General features: G+C 50.9%; 1 protein-coding gene across 2 annotated transcripts in view; it reads left to right on the top strand.

Annotated features, from left to right (window-relative positions):
* Positions 1 to 19,140, top strand: part of Gsg1l (GSG1 like) — a 202,696-nt gene that overhangs the window by 145,193 nt on the left and 38,363 nt on the right. For both annotated transcript variants that reach the window (XM_076552022.1, XM_076552021.1), the window contains exon 4: positions 14,106 to 14,217. In XM_076552022.1, coding sequence (XP_076408137.1) covers positions 14,106 to 14,217 — 112 coding nt within the window. The remainder of the gene's footprint in view (positions 1 to 14,105; positions 14,218 to 19,140) is intronic.

The raw sequence follows: 19,140 nt of genomic DNA, 5'->3' as shown, positions 1-19,140 counted from the left end.
AAGAAGGAACTTTCTCAACTCTGAAATATGCTACCAGGAGAGGCTGCGGGTTCTCCACAGAGAGGCTAAAAATAGCCCATTCTGTAAAAATAGGTCTGGGCGGCTTTAAACATTGTCAGCGCAGGCATGGGGATGGTCTGCAGTGCCGTCTACCCGGCCCTGTTGTCCCCCAACCCCAAGAAGGGCATCAGCCCCAGACATTGATCCCTGCTGGGATGGTGTCTGGGTTTCTCAGGTTCGTGTGGAGAAGCAGCCTTTTCCACAGCCCCTCTGAACCCACGCATGGGTCTCGGTGCTCTAACAGGGAGGACACTGGTGCTGTCTGTCTGCACTGGTCCCAGCCACTACCCCACCCTCAGTTCCTTTTGGTTGCTCTGGCCCTCCCTGTTGCTGCACCCCAGCTCTGAGAGCTTGAGGGGTGCATCTGTCTGGGAGCCAGACAGCTTTTTGCATCACCTACTTCTCAGCTCCCCAAGGCCCGACTCCCTGAGAGGACAGAAGCCCTTCTCCCTGACTTCCAGCCTGCTGTTTCTCTCTAGTCCCTTCCCTAGTACACAGCCAGAGGGCTTTTCGGAAGCAGGGCTGGACTTGGGGTGTAGCTCAATGGTAGAGTGTGAGGCCATGCGTGAAGCTCTGGGTCCTACCACTGACCAAACAAACGACCCCCAAGTGTGTCTTGCGGTAGGAATGTGATACCCCCTTCTTTGCCCATACCATCTCAGGATCAAGTCCAAACTCCCTAGATGACTTCAGACTTTCCTTAAGGGGTTCTTGCTGGTCCTCCAGGGCCTCTCAGCTCTGCCATGCCCTACCCGAGCCCCATCTCAGCTCCAGTTTGACAGGAAGCTATGGTCTAGGGCCTGCCACACTTCTTTTCCCTGCCTCTTTCAGACCCTCAGCCTGGAGGGTACCTACTCCAGGGCCTTCCCACCCTACACCCCCGGACCTCCTGTTCTCATTGCCTTGACACACAGAACTTTGCATCCTATTGGGAGGCAAGTCTATACATCTATCCCTAGGCACATGCCTCCTGCCCAGAGAGAAGGCCTGGCGCTTCAGCCCCGAGGACTTTGAGCTGACAGAGTGGAGGAATGTCAAGATGCACACTGCTCAGTGTGGTGGGTCATGCCTGTAAGCCTAGTACCTGGGAAGCTGAGGCCATCCTAGGCTACCGAGTGAAACTCAGTCTTGAAAACACAGGGGGGTGGGCGGAAGAGGCAGCTGCCATGTGGATTTGCCTTATGAGGGATCATTCATTTTTGCCAGGTGTAGCAACCTGAGATCCCTGTGGTGATATTTTGTTTGTGTTCTAACAAATACAGCTTGCCTGAAGACCAGAGTGTGGAGCTAAGCCAATAGTTAGCCACTGAGGTCAGGCAGTGGTGGCCCACACTTTTAATCACAGCACTCGGGAGGCAGAGGCAGGTGGATCTCTGTGAGTTCAAGGCCACCCTGGACTACACAAGATTCATCCACTCTAAAAGAGAAATAGAGCCAGGCAGTGGTGGTACACACCTTTGATTCCAGCCCTTGGGATCTTACGCCTTTAATCCCAGCACTAGGGAGGTGGAGACAGGAAGTGATATAGCTGGGTAGAGAGAGGAATATAAGGCGGGAGGAGACAGGAGCTCACTGTCTTTCAGGCTGAGGATTCAGTAGAGGTAAGAGCTCTCGTGGCTGGCTGCTCTGCTGCTCTGATCTTTCAGCTTTCACCCTGATATCTGACTCTGGGTTTTTATTATTAAGACCAACTAGGATTCGTGCTACAGATCTCAGCTTTAGAGACAGAGTGGGGAGGATCAGGATTTGGGGCCAGCCTTGGCTTCTGGAGAGGCATTGGGGAGAGGAGAATAGGCAAGTGAGGGGGCAGGAAGTAAAGGGGGGGGGAGTGAGCAGTTTCCCTGCAGTGGCCTGTCCCTTCTACCTGCTCCATGCTGACCAGGACAGATTAGGCTGAGCTTAGCCCTGACAACAGAGAACCAGACACCAGTGACAGCCTTCACTCCAGGCTAACCCTGAGCTCTGTCCCAGCTGAAGGAGTCATTTAGAACAGAAAAAAAATCAAGTTGGTCATGTTACAGAGAAGGAGGAACCCAGGCTGGAAGTGAATCCTGGTGTACGCTGGGGAGTCACTGTCCCCTGAAAGTCACAGCTTCTTGGCAGGGCAGAGGTGAGACGCAGGCTAGTCACAGAGATGGTAAAATCCTACTGGTGTCCCTCCCACAGTGCAGGCTTCTGCTGGCCACCGGAACCCGGCAGAACCTCTGTATGTGTTTGGAGATGGTCCTCAGGATTCCTTCCATCCGGGGAAACGTGCACTTCCCCTAAGCACCTAAGTCTTCCCAGCCCCCTCCTTCAGCCGCATTATTGACTCCATAAGCATGTGATTTGAGCGTTTTAATTTCATCTGTGGCCTCTCAGTTCACTCATCTCAAGATGACCTGTCTGGCAATGCACTCGAGGCAGCCTATGAATAAAGTTAATTTCCCATCACAAAAAAAAAATGAAAGAAAAAGCAAAGTCTAGCAGCCAGCAGGCGCTCAGTACAGGTTCAGTGAGACTGCATGTCATTCCAGGCTTCCCAGCAGGGCTTGCCATTACCCCATTCCTGCCCTGTTGTATCAGCTTCCAGCTCGTGGTGTGTCCCCAACTGCTCTTCCTGGTTCTCAAGTCCCTGATGTGACTCCAGGACCGCTAGCAGCTCTAGATCAACTTTCAATGCATGCAAGAATATTTATTTAGACATGAATGCTCCCCAAGTGTTCTCTGTAATAACCGAGACTTTAATAACATCTTTAATAACAAACCTTATTATAAGCTAATTAGTCAGCCACCTCCACGATCGTGCCATTAAATGGAGCATGGCAATCATACAAAGCACTCAGTACTGCAGAAGAGAGCCAGGCCAGGAGTAGCTACGGCCTGGAAACTGGGTCGCTGCCGCTGCTCCAAGACCTCATCGGATGCAGGTGTCTTCTCCAGATCGAAGAGTGTGTCTTCAGAGTAGGTAACCTGGGTCCTGATCTGCCAGACCTCAGGGAGACTAGGAAGCAGTCCTTGTCCCCCAGCAGTGGGACAAACCATGATTTGGAAAATGCCATGTGGCAAGCCCTGAATGGCCAGGTTAACCGTTCTCTCCACAGGCATCCCCCAGCCTTGCTTCCTGGGCTGGCTTTTACTCATGAGCACGGGACCCAAAGTCTGCGAAACAGCGGACACTTCAGCTTGTCTGCACTTTTCTACTCTCTGGAATGACGATTTCACGTCTCTTCAACCCTCAAGCCTCTGGTGCCCCTGTGTGCCTGCCTAGGCTCACTCACACTTAGTGACCTTAACTCGCCCTTGCTCAGCGGCGGTGAGGAGAGTCACGGATCTGCTTGTCATGGAGCTCAGTCGGAGCTCTGTGAGTACCTGCAGGAGAATTTCACAAGGTCTGGCCTGTGTTTCCTCATAGAAGGAAGAGGGTCATGACATCCCCACCCAAGATCCCAGCTACCTTTCTGCCACCCATTTATATAAGCCTGGGCTGGCTACACAGGACCTGAGGAGGTGCAAGATTTGAAGGAGTATGGCTGTGAGTAGAGGGTTGACCCGGAAACAGATGTCATCATGTGACATCAGAAGGTCATCATCCATGCCATGTGGGCTTCTCGGTGGTCTAGCTGCAAGAGTCACCCACACTCCTGGACTGTTTACTCAAGTAAACAGGACTTGGGTGGAAGCCATTTCTTAGGTCTGTCACTGTGTCCAGTCTGGGCAGCTAGAAATGGTTGTCCCAGGAAAAGCACACACCACCACTCAATTCAAATCTTACTCAAGTTCTCTTTCTCTTACACCCTTGGTGGAGCATCCGGGTTGCCAGCCAGCCACTGGGTTCTAGAACCTTCTCTCACCGGCTTACTTTTTCTTTTGCTTCTCGGGTTGAGCTAATGCTAGCCTTCACCAGGTGCACACACCCCACCCCACCCCCTGCTATTACCTGATCTGTCCAGAAGTTCCATCTCCTACCTGACCCCTTCCCATCATCACCCCCAGCCTGCCACTCCGAGACACTAGGCTCAGAGCCTCCTCTATCATTTCTGCTCCAATTTTTCTCAATCCATGCTAGCTGAGCACCCACCCCCACCACTATACTCCAGAGGGAGCCCGTCAAGGTCACCTATGATCTCCGGTTGGCTAGCCCAAGGGTCACTTCCCTATTTCATCATCTTTCAGCTGATATCTACTCTCTCCCTTGGGTGTCTTCCCCCTGATTCCAGGCTGCCCCAGTTTTCTTCCCATCCCTGTCCCCAGTTTCGCTTCCTCGGCTGGTCCCGCCCCCTCTGCTGAGCCCCACGCCTCTCCTCTGCTCTCCCATTCTCTCTACCATCTCTCCCAAGCTGCCCCCTCATTTCTTCTTCTGTGCTGATGCTGTGCACATCTGTTTCCAGCTCGACAGCTCCCAACTGCAGACTTGTACACTAACTGCTTGCTCAATATCCACAAAGATGGGAAATAAGCATTTCAAGAGAATATGGCCCCAAAGGATTTCACCCACCCAGACCTCTTCCCTTCTTCCCTTGGGCTTTTCTGTCTCAACACATGCATCACCATCTGTCCAACACTCAAACCAAAGGCCAGCCTGGACTTTAAGACAGCCTTGCCACCCACGTCCAGCCACCAGCAAATATTATGGACATAAAACTTTATCTTTTTCTGTTGCTGAAACAAAATGCTTGAGACTAGACATTGATACAGAACAGAAGTTTATTGAGTACATGGTTCTGGAGCTGGGAAGCCTGAGAGCATGACACCGGCATCCACTCTGCATCAGCGTGTCAGGTCTGGTGGTGCCCCGGCACCTGGTGGAGCCATCGAGTGTTGACACAGAGCAAGTGAGGCAGTTTGAGTCTCCTTCTGCTATAGACCAACATATCATCTAATCCTAATCACCCCAAAGTTACACCTCCAAATACCATTAGATCCAAATTTACAGGTTATGTTTCCAACATATGACAAGCTTTGGTGGGACACACATAAACTGTGACTCTAGGTTTCAACCCTTGCCCAGAACTGCCTCCAGGTTGGGACCAAGTAGCCCAACTCAACCTCTTACCCGGCCTCCTCTCTTTTCCCTTCCCCTTAACCGTCCCACTTTACCCCGTGACCAGTAACTAACTGCAGTGTTCTTTAAAAGGTAAATTGGCTAGACTTGAGGCTCAATGGTGGACTGATCCCCTAGCATGCACGGCCATGGGTCTGGTTTTCAAAGCAGAATCTTGAAAAGGCAGAGAGTTCCACCGTGTCTTTGAGAGATGCACAATTTTCATGTATTGAGCTTTCTTAAAGTGAGGCCCTTCCCATTTAGGGATAAGTGGAATTCAATTTAGGGATCAATGTTGTTCTAGGCCAGTGGTTCTCAGTCTCCTTAGTGCTGCGACCCTTCAATAATAGTTCCTCATGTTGTGGTGACCCCAACCATAAAATTATTTTCATTTCTACTTCGTAATTGTAATTTTGCTACTGTTATGAATCATAATGTAAATATCCATGTTTTCTGGTGGTCTTAGGAAATTCCTGTGAAAGGATCATTTAACCCCCACGTTGAGAACCATTGTTCTAAGCCAAGACTTGGGGGAATGAATCACTCTACTGGTAGCTGGGTCTAGCTTTGGCGCATTGCTGGCAGATCCTGTATTAGATGTTATGTGGCCTTGCCTCCTCTGCCCTAACCGAGGTCAGGTTTGCCAGCTCCTGAAGCTGCCTTGCAGTCATGGTGAAATATCTGACACCAAAACCTCAGGGGGCAGGGTCTGTTTCAGCTCACAGTCTCGGAGGGTTCAGAATGTAATCAGTTGGCCCATGTTCTTGGGCAGAGCATCATGGTGGTGAGAGCTTCTCTGGTGAAGGAGGCGCAGGAAGGAGTCATAGCCACCAGCTGGGGACCAGGCCCAGAACATGTGAGCCTTCTGTGGGACATTTCACAACCACTCTGTAACTGTTCTTGCTAATGTTTTCCTTCCGTCAAAATGTTCATGGAAGCTTCCCACTGTTAACACCGTTAATGTATATTTTACTTATTATTCGTATGTGTGCAGGGGGTGGGGTAGCCCGTGAGGGGGGAGCTGGTCAGAGGACAACTCTCGGGAGTCAATTCTCTCCTTCCACTGTGGTCGTCAGGCCTGTACAGAAAGGGCTTTTACCTGCTGGACTCATTTCACAAAGGAGGAAACCACACTCCTGATTGTCCCAGTGACACTTAGAGCCTTCTAGCAAAGGCAAGATACAGCCTTGGGGAAGGGACTGGACCATGTCGTTGTTTGTTTTTGCTCTTTTACTCTTTAGGGGAGCCCAGCACCCAGATCCCAAATAAACCACACGTGGAGGCTTATTCTTAATTATAAGCCTGGTCTTAGCTTGGCTTATGTCTTGCCAGCTTTCCTTAACTTAAATTATCCCATCTACCTTTTGCCTCTGGACTTTTTCCGTTCTCTTACTTCTGTAAATCTTACTCTTACTCCGTGGCTTGCTGTGTGGCTGTGTGGCTGTGTGGCTGGCCCCTGGGTCCTCCTCCTTCTCTCTCTCTCTTTTCTAGATCTCCTTTCTTTTCCTCTCCTCCTCGATTTCTCCTTCTATGTATCCTGCCAGCCAGCTCTGCCTATTTCTCTCTCCTGCCTCACTATTGGCCGTTCAGTTCTTTATTAGACCATCAGGTGTTTTAGACAGGCACAGTAACACAGCTTCACAGAGTTAAACAAATACAACCAAAACAAAAGTAACACACCTTAAAATAATATTCTACTACAGGACCAGGCTGGGGCAGGCAGGAGGTGGGGAGGCTCACCCAGGGGGCGGGGCTTCTGAGAGGACAGCAATATCAGAGCAAATGAGCACTGGGCAGAAACACAGGGGAAAGCCTTGTCCTTCCAGGTCATGGTTTCTATAGTAAAGTGGAATGATTTAAAAAGTGTGGTATGGTTTACGCCGGGCAGTGGTGGTTCATGCCTTTAATCCCAGCACTCAGGAGGCAGAGACAGGTGGATCTCTGTGAGTTCAAGGCCAGCCTGGTCTACAGAGCAAGATCCAGGACAGGCACCAAAACTACACAGAGAAATCCTGTCTTAAAAAACAAAATAACAACAAAAAAGTGTGGTATGGCCAGACATGGTGGCACATGCCTTTATTCCCCGGGTGGAGCTCCAGGAGTCTAGTTAGCGAGAAAGAAGAGGGTTTATATGAGCGAGAATTGTTGAAACCAAGGTTGGATAAAGCACAGGAATAAATAACCAAACGAATGGAAACACATGAACTATGAACCAATGGCTGAGGGGCCCCCAACTGGGTCAGGCCCTCTGAATGGGTGAGACAGTTGATTGGCTTGATCTGTTTGGGAGGCATCCAGGCACTGGGACCGGGTCCTGTGCTCATTGCATGAGTTGGCTGTTTGAAATCTGGGACTTATGCAGGGTCGCTAGGCTTGGCCTGGGAGGAGGGGACTGGACCTGCCTGGACTGAGTCTACCAGGTTGATCTCAGTCCTCGGGGGAGGCTTTGCCCTGGAGGAGATGGAAATGGGGGGTGGGCTGGGGGGAAGGGAGGGGGCGGGAGGGGGGAGAACAAGGGAATCCGTGGCTGATATGTAGAACTGAATTGTATTGTAAAATAAAATAAAATTAAAAAAAAAAAGTGTGGTATGGCCAGACATGGTGGTCTTTATTCCCAGCACTCAGAAGGCAGGGGCAGGCAGATCTCTGTGAGTTCAAGGCTAGCCTGGTTTACAGAGTGAATTCCAGGACAGCCAGGGCTGCTACATAGAGAAACTCTGTCTCAAAAGACAAACAAAACAAGACCAAAAAAAAAAGGTGTAGTGTGGTGTTGACACAGTGTGAGTAGGGGATATCTTGATTGGTAGTTCAGAACACAGGTGAGATGGGAAATAGAGCTGTGTATATTAGGAGACTTGGAATACTGAGGGGGAGCATCCCTCATATGAAATGCTGGGGATCAGAAAAATTCAGAATATATTTTTCAGGTTTGAGTTATTTGCATATGCAAATGAGGTGTCTTGGGAGGGACCAAGGTTAAACAGGAAGTTCATTCTTGCTTTATCTACAGCTCAGACACAGCCAGGAGGTAATTTTTATGTGATGTTCACACCTGTGTTTTGACTGTGACTTGTCACAAGAAGTCAGGGGTAAGCCTGCTGCTTGTCAGCACTGAAGAAGTTTGTGATTTTAGAGCATTTTGAATTTTTGGATTTTTGGTATTCTCAACCTGCATAAAAGAATCATTTAAAACCAGTGGAGAAAGAAGGAGCCATCTGTCAGGGTTCAAAGCAATAAGCCAGTCACTGAGAAAATGAAGTCAGATCCTTACCTCACACCTTGTAATAGCTAAACTCTAGAGTCTGGATGGACTGACAAACTTCTGTAAGCATGCTGGGAAAATACGAGAGAGTGTGCTAGGTAGTCACAAGAAGCAAAGCCAGGAAAGGCTGATCAATGACCCAGTGAGCTGCAGAAATGTAAGGCAAAAGCAGCTTTATCCATAATTGCCAAAACCTGGGAGCAACCAGGATGCCTGCCTGTAGACTAAGGAACAAATGAACTGTGGTCTGCCCAGACCTTGGACATTTCTTCAGAAATGAAAACAAATGGGCATTCCAGCCATGAGAGGACTTGGAGGGACCGGAAATGCTTAGTGCTTGGTGACCCACTATCCGACTCCAACATTACCACAGGACTGTGGAGACAGGAAACAGATGAAAGGCTGCAGCCAACTTAGCAGGCGTGGAGAGGACGGTGAGCAGGTGGAACCAGGAGAGCTTGAGACTTAAAACTCTTTTGGATGGCGCTGAATGGTGGACACATATCGCTACAGAGATGCCGGCCGTGGGTGTGCTGTACAAACAGCAGTCATGGGACTCACCGAGAGTTTTGGTGAAGAGCAGTGCTCAGACTTTGGCTCCTCCACAGGAGGAAAGAAATTGACTACTGAACTGAGGGTGGGGAGAGGCTATGAGCACTCTGCCTGCCAATCAAACTTCTCAGGAAAACAAAATCTGTTACTGAAAAAGAAAGATGCAGAGGAGACAAGCAGTCAGCTTTGCCGTCCATGCAACAGCCAGGATTAGTAGTCTGGGTACATAAAGAACCTCTAGCATGCCATAGAGAGATTGTGTGTGTGTGGTATATGGTGTGAGTGTGTATGTGCGTGGTGTATGTGTGTGTGTGTGTGGTGTGTGAGTATGTACAGTATGTGTATGTGTGCATGTGTGCGTGCATGTGTGTCTGTGTGTGTGTGTTATGTATGAGTATGTATAGTATATGTGCGAGAGTATGTGTGTGGTGTGTGTGTGATATGTGCATGGTGTAGTATGGCATGTGTGGTGTGTGTGGTGTTTGTGTGTTGTATGTGGGGGGGTATAGTGTGTGGGATTTGTGTGGGGGTGTAGTGTATGTATGTGGTGTAATGAGTACAGTGTGTGTATGTCAGATGTATGTGTTCACATGGGGTGTTTACATGTATGAATGTCACATGGAGATCCAAGGTTGATGTCTCTGTCTTCCTCTGTTGGTCTCCTTTCTTTTTTGAGGCAGGGTCCCTCACTGAACAGCCAGGCCAGCTGGCCAATGAGTTTCAGGGATCATCTCTCTCCACCCATACCCCAGAGCTGGACTTGGCTAGCTTTATGTGGGACCTGGATGCAGGTCCTCACACTAACCTGCAGCACAAATTCGATCCACTGAGCATTCCCCAGCTCCCTAAGGAAATAGGTTTAGAAGATGCACATGGGCGAGGCTGGAGAGATGTGTGAGTGAGGACAGCACCTGATGAGCCAGTATAAGGACTTAAGCTCTGAAATCCAGAACCCAGGGCTGCACACAACTGTGACCAGTTCTGATGGGGGACAGACGCAGAAGAGCTGCTGGGACTTGCTGGCCACCAGCTCAGCTCCAAGTTCAATAACAGACCATGTCTCAAAAGGAATAAAGTAGAGATCGGTAAACCAGGACACCCAACGTCCTCCTCAACCTCCAGGAGAACCTGCACACGTGTGCCCACATATCACACATTGCACAGACCGTACACACATACATACCACATAGTATACACACCACACACGCATACACCACACACACCACATACACATACCCACAATACATACATACACCTACCACACTACATACACACACCACACACTACACACACACACCATACACTACATACACACACAGACACTACACACATCACACATAGATTCACACGCACCACACATTCTATACCCTACCACACATATACACACCCTATCACACACACACCACATATACACACACATACATACACACATACAGACACCACAGACATACAACACACACACACACACACACACACACACACACACACACACACACACACACAAGACTGAGGAAGGATGCGGCCACACATGCTCAAAGAGGAGGAAGCAGGAACAGTTCATAAAGAGCAACGCCCAGCTCAGCGGCACTAAGGGACAATAGCACACAGCGTGGCCGTGGGAGGGTTAGCTCTTTAGTACCTCACAGCATCAAGCGTTGGTAAGGCCTGGGAGGAGCATTGCAGGGAGCTGCCTGCTCCTCGTCACCTGCCCTTGGCCGGAGACCTACAACAGCCTGGAACCCTCTGTCTCAGAGCCCTGCCCTGGGGTCCCGTGTGGAAGGCTGGGGTGAGGGCTGTGGCTCAGCTCACAGGGCCACGGTGTACTCCTCGCCTCTGCTCCGCTCCTGGGACTTCACCTTGGGAGCTCAAGGTTGGCTGTGGACGGGGTAAATGGTACAAATAGGACTTCCCGTTCCTTTCTACCCTCCTTCTATTTGGAGTTGCTAGGCGTTTACCTCCACACGGCGAAGCACGAGGCATCAGCTCCTCCCATCTCCTCATCTCCTTTACTTCATCTGCCCTCACCACGGTTTCTCATCACCACTTCTTCTTCTTTTTTTTTTTTTTTTTTTTGGTTTTTCGAGACAGGGTTTCTCTGTGTAGCTTTGCGCCTTTCCTGGAACTCACTTGGTAGACCAGGCTGGCCTCGAACTCACAGAGATCCACCTGCCTCTGCCTCCCGAGTGCTGGGATTAAAGGCGTGCGCCACCACTGCCCGGCTCATCACCACTTCTTTCTTGCCTTCTCTTTAGCGGCAGGGCCAGGCATGACAGAGGCAGTGAGGGGGGGGGGCACAGCTGCCGTCTAGGCAGCGTGGGAAGAGGCCTGGCTTTGAGACCGTCTGGAGCCCTGGGAAGATGGCTGTTAGTAAAGTGACTGCCGGGCAAGGGTGAGCACCTGGGTGCAGATCACCAGAGCTCATATAAAAAGCTGGGTGAGGTGGTGCACCCCCAATCCCACTGCTAGGAAGGATCTGGGTCGGGTTCACTGGCCGGCTAGTCTTGGCAATTGGTGAGCTCCAGACTCCATTAGGTGGAGAGCAATAGAAGATGCCCGGTGTTGGCCTCTCCCCCCACCCCCACGCACATCTGGACACATACATGCATACATAGTTGATCGTAAATGCTTGGATACAACAAACGCCAAGAAAAGTTTTTCAAAGAATATTTGGAAGCTCAGTGTGTGGTGGTGATCTCAGAACTCAGGAACTCAGGAGCATATGGCTGTTAAATTCAAGGCTACGCTCATCTATAAGATAAGGTTTAGGCCAACAACAACAAAAACAACAAAAACCAGAACAACATAAAACAAACCACACAACACCACCAACAAAACTCAAGCGAATCTACATCTGAACCTGTCCTGGTTAGTGTTTTGGGTTTTGTTTTTAACTTGACACAAGTTAGAGTCATCTGGGAAGAGGGAGCCTTGACTGAGAAAATGCCCCCATCTGATTGGCCTATAGGCAAGTCTTCGGGTTCTTTTCTTGACTGATGGTTGATATGGGTGGGTCCAGCTTACTGTAGGAGGTGCCACCCCTCGGGAGGTGGTCCTGGGTGCTATAAGAAAGTAGGCTGAACAAGCCATGAGGAACAAGCCAGTAAGCAACACTCATTTATGACCTCTGTCTGCATCAGCTCCTGCCTCCAGGTTCCTGCCCTGGACTCCAGCCTTGACTTCCCTCCATGATGGGTATTTCCTGAGAGCTGTAACATGTTGGTCTCCTTTCTTCTTCTCATCAGGACTGTCTCCCTGTAATAAGCATAGTGAAAATGACCTTTAGACATGTAAACACAGCTTAGTCAGGATCCCCACGACACCCACGGCTGCACCCGATAACCAGAACTTAGTGACTTCACTCATTCAAGATAACCAGACTCAGTCCTAGACCCCATGACACCCACTGGACAGCATATGAGAGACCAAGAGCAAGGCTCTGCTCTGCACATTTGGAGAGACCCCCACCTTGATCTGCCCTGCTGCTGGAGAGTCTACCCCCAAGATCCTGACCCTCAAATCAGAGACTTCTGTTAGAGACTGGACCTGACCTTCAGCTAAGATACATTGCACAGGCGAGTAGCCTTGGGGAGATAGGCTTAGGACCATAGTTAGGAACTCAAGTGTGAACCTAGCGTGATGACCCTCAGCATAATAAAATGTAACTATGCGACCTATGTACATTTACCTTCTTGCTTGAGACACTCCCATATCTTAGGGTTGGCCACACAGGAGGCCTTAGATGACAGTCTATAGCCCGATCCCCAAGAGATGTGCTCTGTTTAGTAATGATCCCAGTGGCTGTAAAGATTAGTGCCCGGTGGGCATCCGATACCAAGGCTGCCCTATCTTGGGTCCCTTGAGATTCCCCACACATGCCACGATCCTCAGCTTGAGGATGACGGAAAGACTGGAGATTCAGAGAGGTCATGGGCTTAGCCCCAAACCACACAGAGAAAGTGTGTTAGTGCCCATCCCCATAGTCCTCCAGCTCACACTTCTTCAACTAGTGAGTTACCCCCACGTCACAACGCTGCACACGCTCAGAGCTAAACAGTCCACGGAACATTTCCTCCAGCTGCATTGGCTGTGTCGTGGGTTCCTCGTGTGTCACTGTAACCACACCACCTGGCAGGAGCAACCTAAGCAAAAAGGTTTACTCTGGCTTGTGGTTCAAGTCCACCGTGGTGGGGGAGGCAGGCTGTGTGGCTCTTTCTTGGCAGCAGGTGTATGGCAGTGGCTGCTCAGGTCATGGTGGACCAAGAGGCGAGAACAAGACAGGTCAAGAGGCGGGGATAATGGGTCCACCCTGTGACCTACCACCTTCGGTTGGCCCCACTTCCTACGGTGTCCATAGTTTCCATAAAAGCACCCCCTGCTGCAGCAGGAACAAGTGTTCAAAACGTGAGACAGTGGGGACATTCCATGGGGGGCATTTAAGATTCACACACACACACACACACACACACACACACACACACACACACATCATCCCATTCTTTTCAAAATACTGGTTGTGTTAAAAAGAAACCTGTGAAGTTGATTTTATAACCCTCTGCAACAGTGGTTCCCAACCTTCCTAATGCTGTGACCCTTTAATACAGTTCTTCATGTTGTGGTGACCCCCCAGCCATAAAATTATTTTCATTGCTACTTTATAACTGTGATGTTACTACTGCTATGAATCGTAATGTAAATCTCTGTGTTTGCTGGTGGTCTTAGGAGCCCTGAGAAAAGGGTCAGAGACCCACAGGTTGAACATTGGAGGCCACTCCTTCCACGAGGTCTTTCTAACACAGGTGTCAGCAAGCCTGAGTGCAGGCTGAAACCAGTCCATTGGCTGCTTTGTAATAAAAAAGTTTTATTGGGGAAACTCTAAGTTAACATGTCACCCATAGCCAGTTGGATGAGTTAAATAGTTTTAACAGAGACCACCTGGCCCCCAGCCTCAAATGTTTACTTGTGGCCCCTTTCAGGAACTGGTTTCTAACATATACCTGCTTGCTTTGCTTAAACTTCCGCAGGGCTGCCCTAGATCCTCTGGACCACCCCACAGCCTCTCAGCCTCTGCTCCCAATAATTAATGTTCCTTCCATGGGGTCCATGCACTCTCAATACTAACAGGCCGGCTGGCAAGTGGCTGGGGGGCGGGTGTCCTTGACATGGGGATGAGGTCCTTCCCTGGATCCTGACACCTGCTCTGCTCCACAGGCCTCCTGGGAATGGTCGCGCACATGATGTACACACAGGTGTTCCAGGTCACTGTGAGCCTTGGCCCTGAAGACTGGAGACCTCATTCCTGGGACTATGGGTGGTCTTTCTGGTAAGTGACCTTTGACCTTCAGGTATCAGAATCTGAGTCATGCTGGGTACACAAAGGAGTGTGTCAGGATCCTTTGGCTTGTGAATGGCAGAAACCCATGCTTACAAGAACAAGGGTGCTTATTCATTGATTTAACCCAGGGTGTGGGTGGTGTATGGGACAGGGGTGAGGGGTGGGGGTGGGAGTGGGCACACATAACCATCTGGGACTCTGGGTTGTGACAAAATCCTGCCCCTTCAATCTGAACAAAGAGACCCTGGGGCTCAGTGGTGGTAAGCAAATTCCCCCATGGCCAGTGTGTCCTTCACATGCAGAGATGAGGCCTCCTTCTCCAGCGTAGGCTGAGGTCCTGAATGTCCCTCTGATGGACACATGTCCTTTTCTTTCTCCTGAATGGTCATGCAACTGGGGAGTGGCTTGAGGGTAGTGTTTCAGCTCAAGCAGGCCAACCTCTGGAGCTAGGAATGAGTCCCAAGGTGTCTAGGTGGACTGCATGCTGGGTGATCCCTGTAATGTCTGCTTCAGGCACAGCTGGATCCAGATCCAGTGAGTTCCTCGGGGACCCAGTCTTTCTCTCTCCCTTCCTCAGTCTCTCATGGCTTCAGTCTCAGGCAGCTTTCCTCCACAGTGGTGATAAAGATGGTTGCCAAGCACCACTCCAGAACACCTTACAAATGTACTGCAACCAAAAAGGGGAAGGGTGGGGGGTGGGGCAGGGGTAGGAAGTGGGGGTGGGAGTGGTTTCGTTGGCTTATGTGATCATTCATGAGCCAATGATTTAAATCCTGGGGAAATGAGAAGGATCTGAAGGGTTGTACCCGAGTCACATGGTCCAGAGCATCCCTTCCACAGGGAGTGGAGAGATTCACAAGGACACAGGCCTTGCCCTGGTGGCTGGGGACACACGTTGGCTGGGTTATTCAGCTTATTTCCTGAGCGCTGTGGCTCTGGACACACAGTGGCTAGTCTGTGGCCTTTCTCCACAGTGCTGGAGTTGCAGCAGTGGTGGCTCAGGTCCCATGGGTCCTAACAGGGTTCTGGGTCAATACTTCAGGGAGACTGGGGGGAACTCAAGAAACCTGACTGAGGAGCGCAGCCCTGGCAGCAGAAAGGAATGGAGTCCAGCGGTTTGGTGCTCACGGTGATGAGCGACAGGTGTTCTAGGTATGGTTCTCCAAACCTGCAGCACTCCACAGACTTCTTAGATGGCTACCACCCAGGGTTTAACATGAACAGTGACCTCCTATTGCCTATGTGGGAACCAAGGCTCAGAAAGGGTAGGCTGCTTGCCCTGGGTCACACAGCTTTCGTGCAGCACTGGGATTTGACTGCACCCCAGGCCACTCAGCAGCCCCTGGCTCCCGCTGCCGCACTGGGCTCCCACGCTGAGCCTGCTGGTTTTGGCCATGGGACTTGTGTTTCCCTTCGGCCTGGCTCCTTTCCCCACACTGCCTCCCACATAGCACCAGATTCCACAGGACTTATTAAAGCCGCCCACCATGAGGCCTGGATTAAGGCTGACACATCCCTCCTTGTCACAGAGAACTGCAGGACAGATAGCCCCATTTCTCATTCCTCGTCCACTGAAGCCAAAGGAGGCCATCTCTTTCGCTTCGTATATGCGAGGCCATTTGTTAAAATTCTCGCCCAAGCCTCCCTGGCTCACTCCAGGCAGGACGTGAGAGACCAGTGTTGAGGGAGGAAGCCCCAGCCTCCAGCCTGAGGCCCATCAGGAAGTATGGGGCTGAGGACCCAGGGATGGTGAGCATTCAAGGCTGGTGAGCATTCTCTGGTGGACACCCGTGCTGCAGTTGAAGGTCCCCGTGGTTATGTGTGTGGTGCACCCCAGTCTCAAATTGCATCTTGAGCAGCCCAGCAGGAGACTGTGGCAATGCTGAGGGTGATAGACAGGTCTTAGGGTGAGGTCAAGTTCAAAGCTGATGGACAAGTCCCTTACCCCTGTGTGTCTCAGCATTGTCAGTTGTACAATAGAGACTGCCACTTCTGCTTCAGGGGTGGCAGCCCATTCATTCTCTGTTGATGGATAGAGTACATCACCTAACAGCTACTGGGTTCAAGGAAAACTGCATTACCTCATATGGCTTTGCAGGTTGGTCCTAGCTTGCTAGCAGTGGGTGGTGGCCAGAGCAGCTTCTTGTGCATGGTGGCCGGTCCCCAGGGACAGTGTCCCATGATCAGCATTTCAAGTGACCCAGGTGGAAACCGAAGGCTTTGTGTGTGAGGTCCTGTGTCACTATGCGGCACTCTGTGGTCCAAGGCCAGGTGCAGGGGCTGTGGCCCTTGGTAGCAGCTCTCGTAGACAGAAGCAAAGAAGTAAGGCTGTGCTCTGGGGCCACCCAGGCTGAGGTAGTCACTCAGACTTGACGGGCGTGTTGGTGTGGGCGAGGCCAGCTTCTAGTATCCATACAAGGCAGATGTTCTGTGAACAACAGTGGTCATGGAGGATACCCCAGCCACCAACATTCAGTGTTACATAACCTGATGTCCACCTGCCCACATCTGGGGGAGTACTCCAAGATGCTCTTCCCTAGGCTGTCTCGGCTCTCCTTAGCCCACCCAGAACATGCCAGGCAAGACAGTGGTGGGTGTCCAGCTGGGAGTAAAGGCTGGGTAGAGTGAGAGCTGTGTGGGCCAATAGCTCCGGACAAGACTTGGTGAGTGGCTGCCTCAGCCTGCCTTTGCCTCCCAAGGAGTCGCTGGCCCCACTTCTGGGATCAGAACATTAGCGACAGCGTGGAGTGTGGGGCCCTGGGGAGTCCCATGGTTAGCCTCAGAGACTGCCTGCTGCCTGAAACACCACTCGGCCTGTGGAAGGTTTGCTGGGCCCGAACCTAAACTGGTAGTTTTCTAACATCTGCAGAGCTTAGGCTCCCACGTGGCAGTGCAGGTTTCCGGCGTGTGGCCTGTTGGAAGACCTGTCTGGCCTGTGCCTAACCATCCATGTTGGGTGACATCGTGGCTCAGGCAGGACAAACAGTGACTGACCTCTGCTGTCCAGTTCTCTCCAGTCACCACCATAAACTATTGCCTCCTCACTTGCCTGACCCTGCTGGGAGGGCCAAGAGAGTACAGATGTCGTCCTGAACAAACATTTTCCTTCTGTTCTGCTCTTGATCAAAATGCTGGGGAGAGAGGGCTTCTTGACTTAGCAAAACACATGGAGCAAATCCCATCCAAGCAGTCTCTCTGAAGACTGTAGATGAGAACAGCCAGCCCTAGTGTAGACCAGAACAGCCCCAGTGTAGACCAGAACAGCCAACACGAGTGTAGACCAGAACAGCCCTAGTGTAGACCAGAACAGCCCTAGTGTAGACCAGAACAGCCCCAGTGTAGACCAGAACAGCCCTAGTGTAGACCAGAACAGCCTAGTGTAGACCAGAACAGCCTAGTGTAGACCAGAACAGCCCTAGTGTAGATGAGAACAGCCCTAGTGTAGATGAGAACAGCCCTAGTGTAGATGAGAACAGCCCTAGTGTAGACCAGAACAGCCCCAGTGTAGACCAGAACAGCCTAGTGTAGACCAGAACAGTCCTAGTGTAGATGAGAACAGCCCTAGTGTAGATGAGAACAGCCCTAGTGTAGATGAGAACAGCCCTAGTGTAGACCAGAACAGCCAGCCCTAGTGTAGACCAGAACAGCCCTAGTGTAGACCAGAACAGTCCTAGTGTAGACCAGAACAGCCCTAGTGTAGACCAGAACAGCCAGCCCTAGTGTAGACCAGAACAGCCCCAGTATAGACCAGAACAGCCCTAGTGTAGACCAGAACAGCCCTAGTGTAGACCAGAACAGCCCCAGTATAGACCAGAACAGCCCTAGTGTAGACCAGAACAGCCCTAGTGTAGATGAGAACAGCCCTAGTGTAGACCAGAACAGCCCCAGTATAGACCAGAACAGCCCTAGTGTAGACCAGAACAGCCTAGTGTAGACCAGAACAGTCCTAGTGTAGATGAGAACAGCCCTAGTGTAGACCAGAACAGCCCCAGTATAGACCAGAACAGCCCTAGTGTAGACCAGAACAGCCTAGTGTAGACCAGAACAGCCCTAGTGTAGATGAGAACAGCCAGCCCTAGTGTAGACCAGAAGAGCCCCAGTGTAGACCAGAACAGCCCCAGTGTAGACCAGAACAGCCTAGTGTAGACCAGAACAGCCCTAGTGTAGATGAGAACAGCCCTAGTGTAGACCAGAAGAGCCCCAGTGTAGACCAGAACAGCCCCAGTGTAGACCAGAACAGCCAACACGAGTGTAGACCAGAACAGCCCCAGTGTAGACCAGAACAGCCTAGTGTAGATGAGAACAGTCAGCCCTAGTGTAGACCAGAACAGCCCCAGTGTAGACCAGAACAGCCCTAGTGTAGACCAGAACAGCCCCAGTGTAGACCAGAACAGCCCTAGTGTAGACCAGAACAGCCAGCACGAGTGTAGACCAGAACAACCCTAGTGTAGAACAGAACAGCCCTAGTGTAGATGAGAACAGTCAGCCCCAGTGTAGACCAGAACAGCCCTAGTGTAGACCAGAACAGCCTAGTGTAGACCAGAACAGCCCTAGTGTAGACCAGAACAGCCCTAGTGTAGATGAGAACAGCCCTAGTGTAGACCAGAACAGCCCTAGTGTAGAACAGAACAGCCCTAGTTTAGATGAGAACAGCCCTAGTGTAGACCAGAACAGCCCTAGTGTAGAACAGAACAGCCCTAGTGTAGACCAGAACAGCCCTAGTGTAGACCAGAACAGCCCTAGTGTAGACCAGAACAGCCCTAGTGTAGACCAGAACAGCCCCAGTGTAGACCAGAACAGCCCTAGTGTAGACCAGAACAGCCAGCACGAGTGTAGACCAGAACAACCCTAGTGTAGAACAGAACAGCCCCAGTGTAGACCAGAACAGCCCCAGTGTAGACCAGAACAGCC

The sequence above is a fragment of the Peromyscus maniculatus genome, chromosome 1, assembly GCF_049852395.1.
Source record: "Peromyscus maniculatus bairdii isolate BWxNUB_F1_BW_parent chromosome 1, HU_Pman_BW_mat_3.1, whole genome shotgun sequence".
Taxonomy (NCBI): Eukaryota; Metazoa; Chordata; class Mammalia; order Rodentia; family Cricetidae; genus Peromyscus; species Peromyscus maniculatus.
This window is presented reverse-complemented; position numbering and strand designations above follow the sequence as displayed.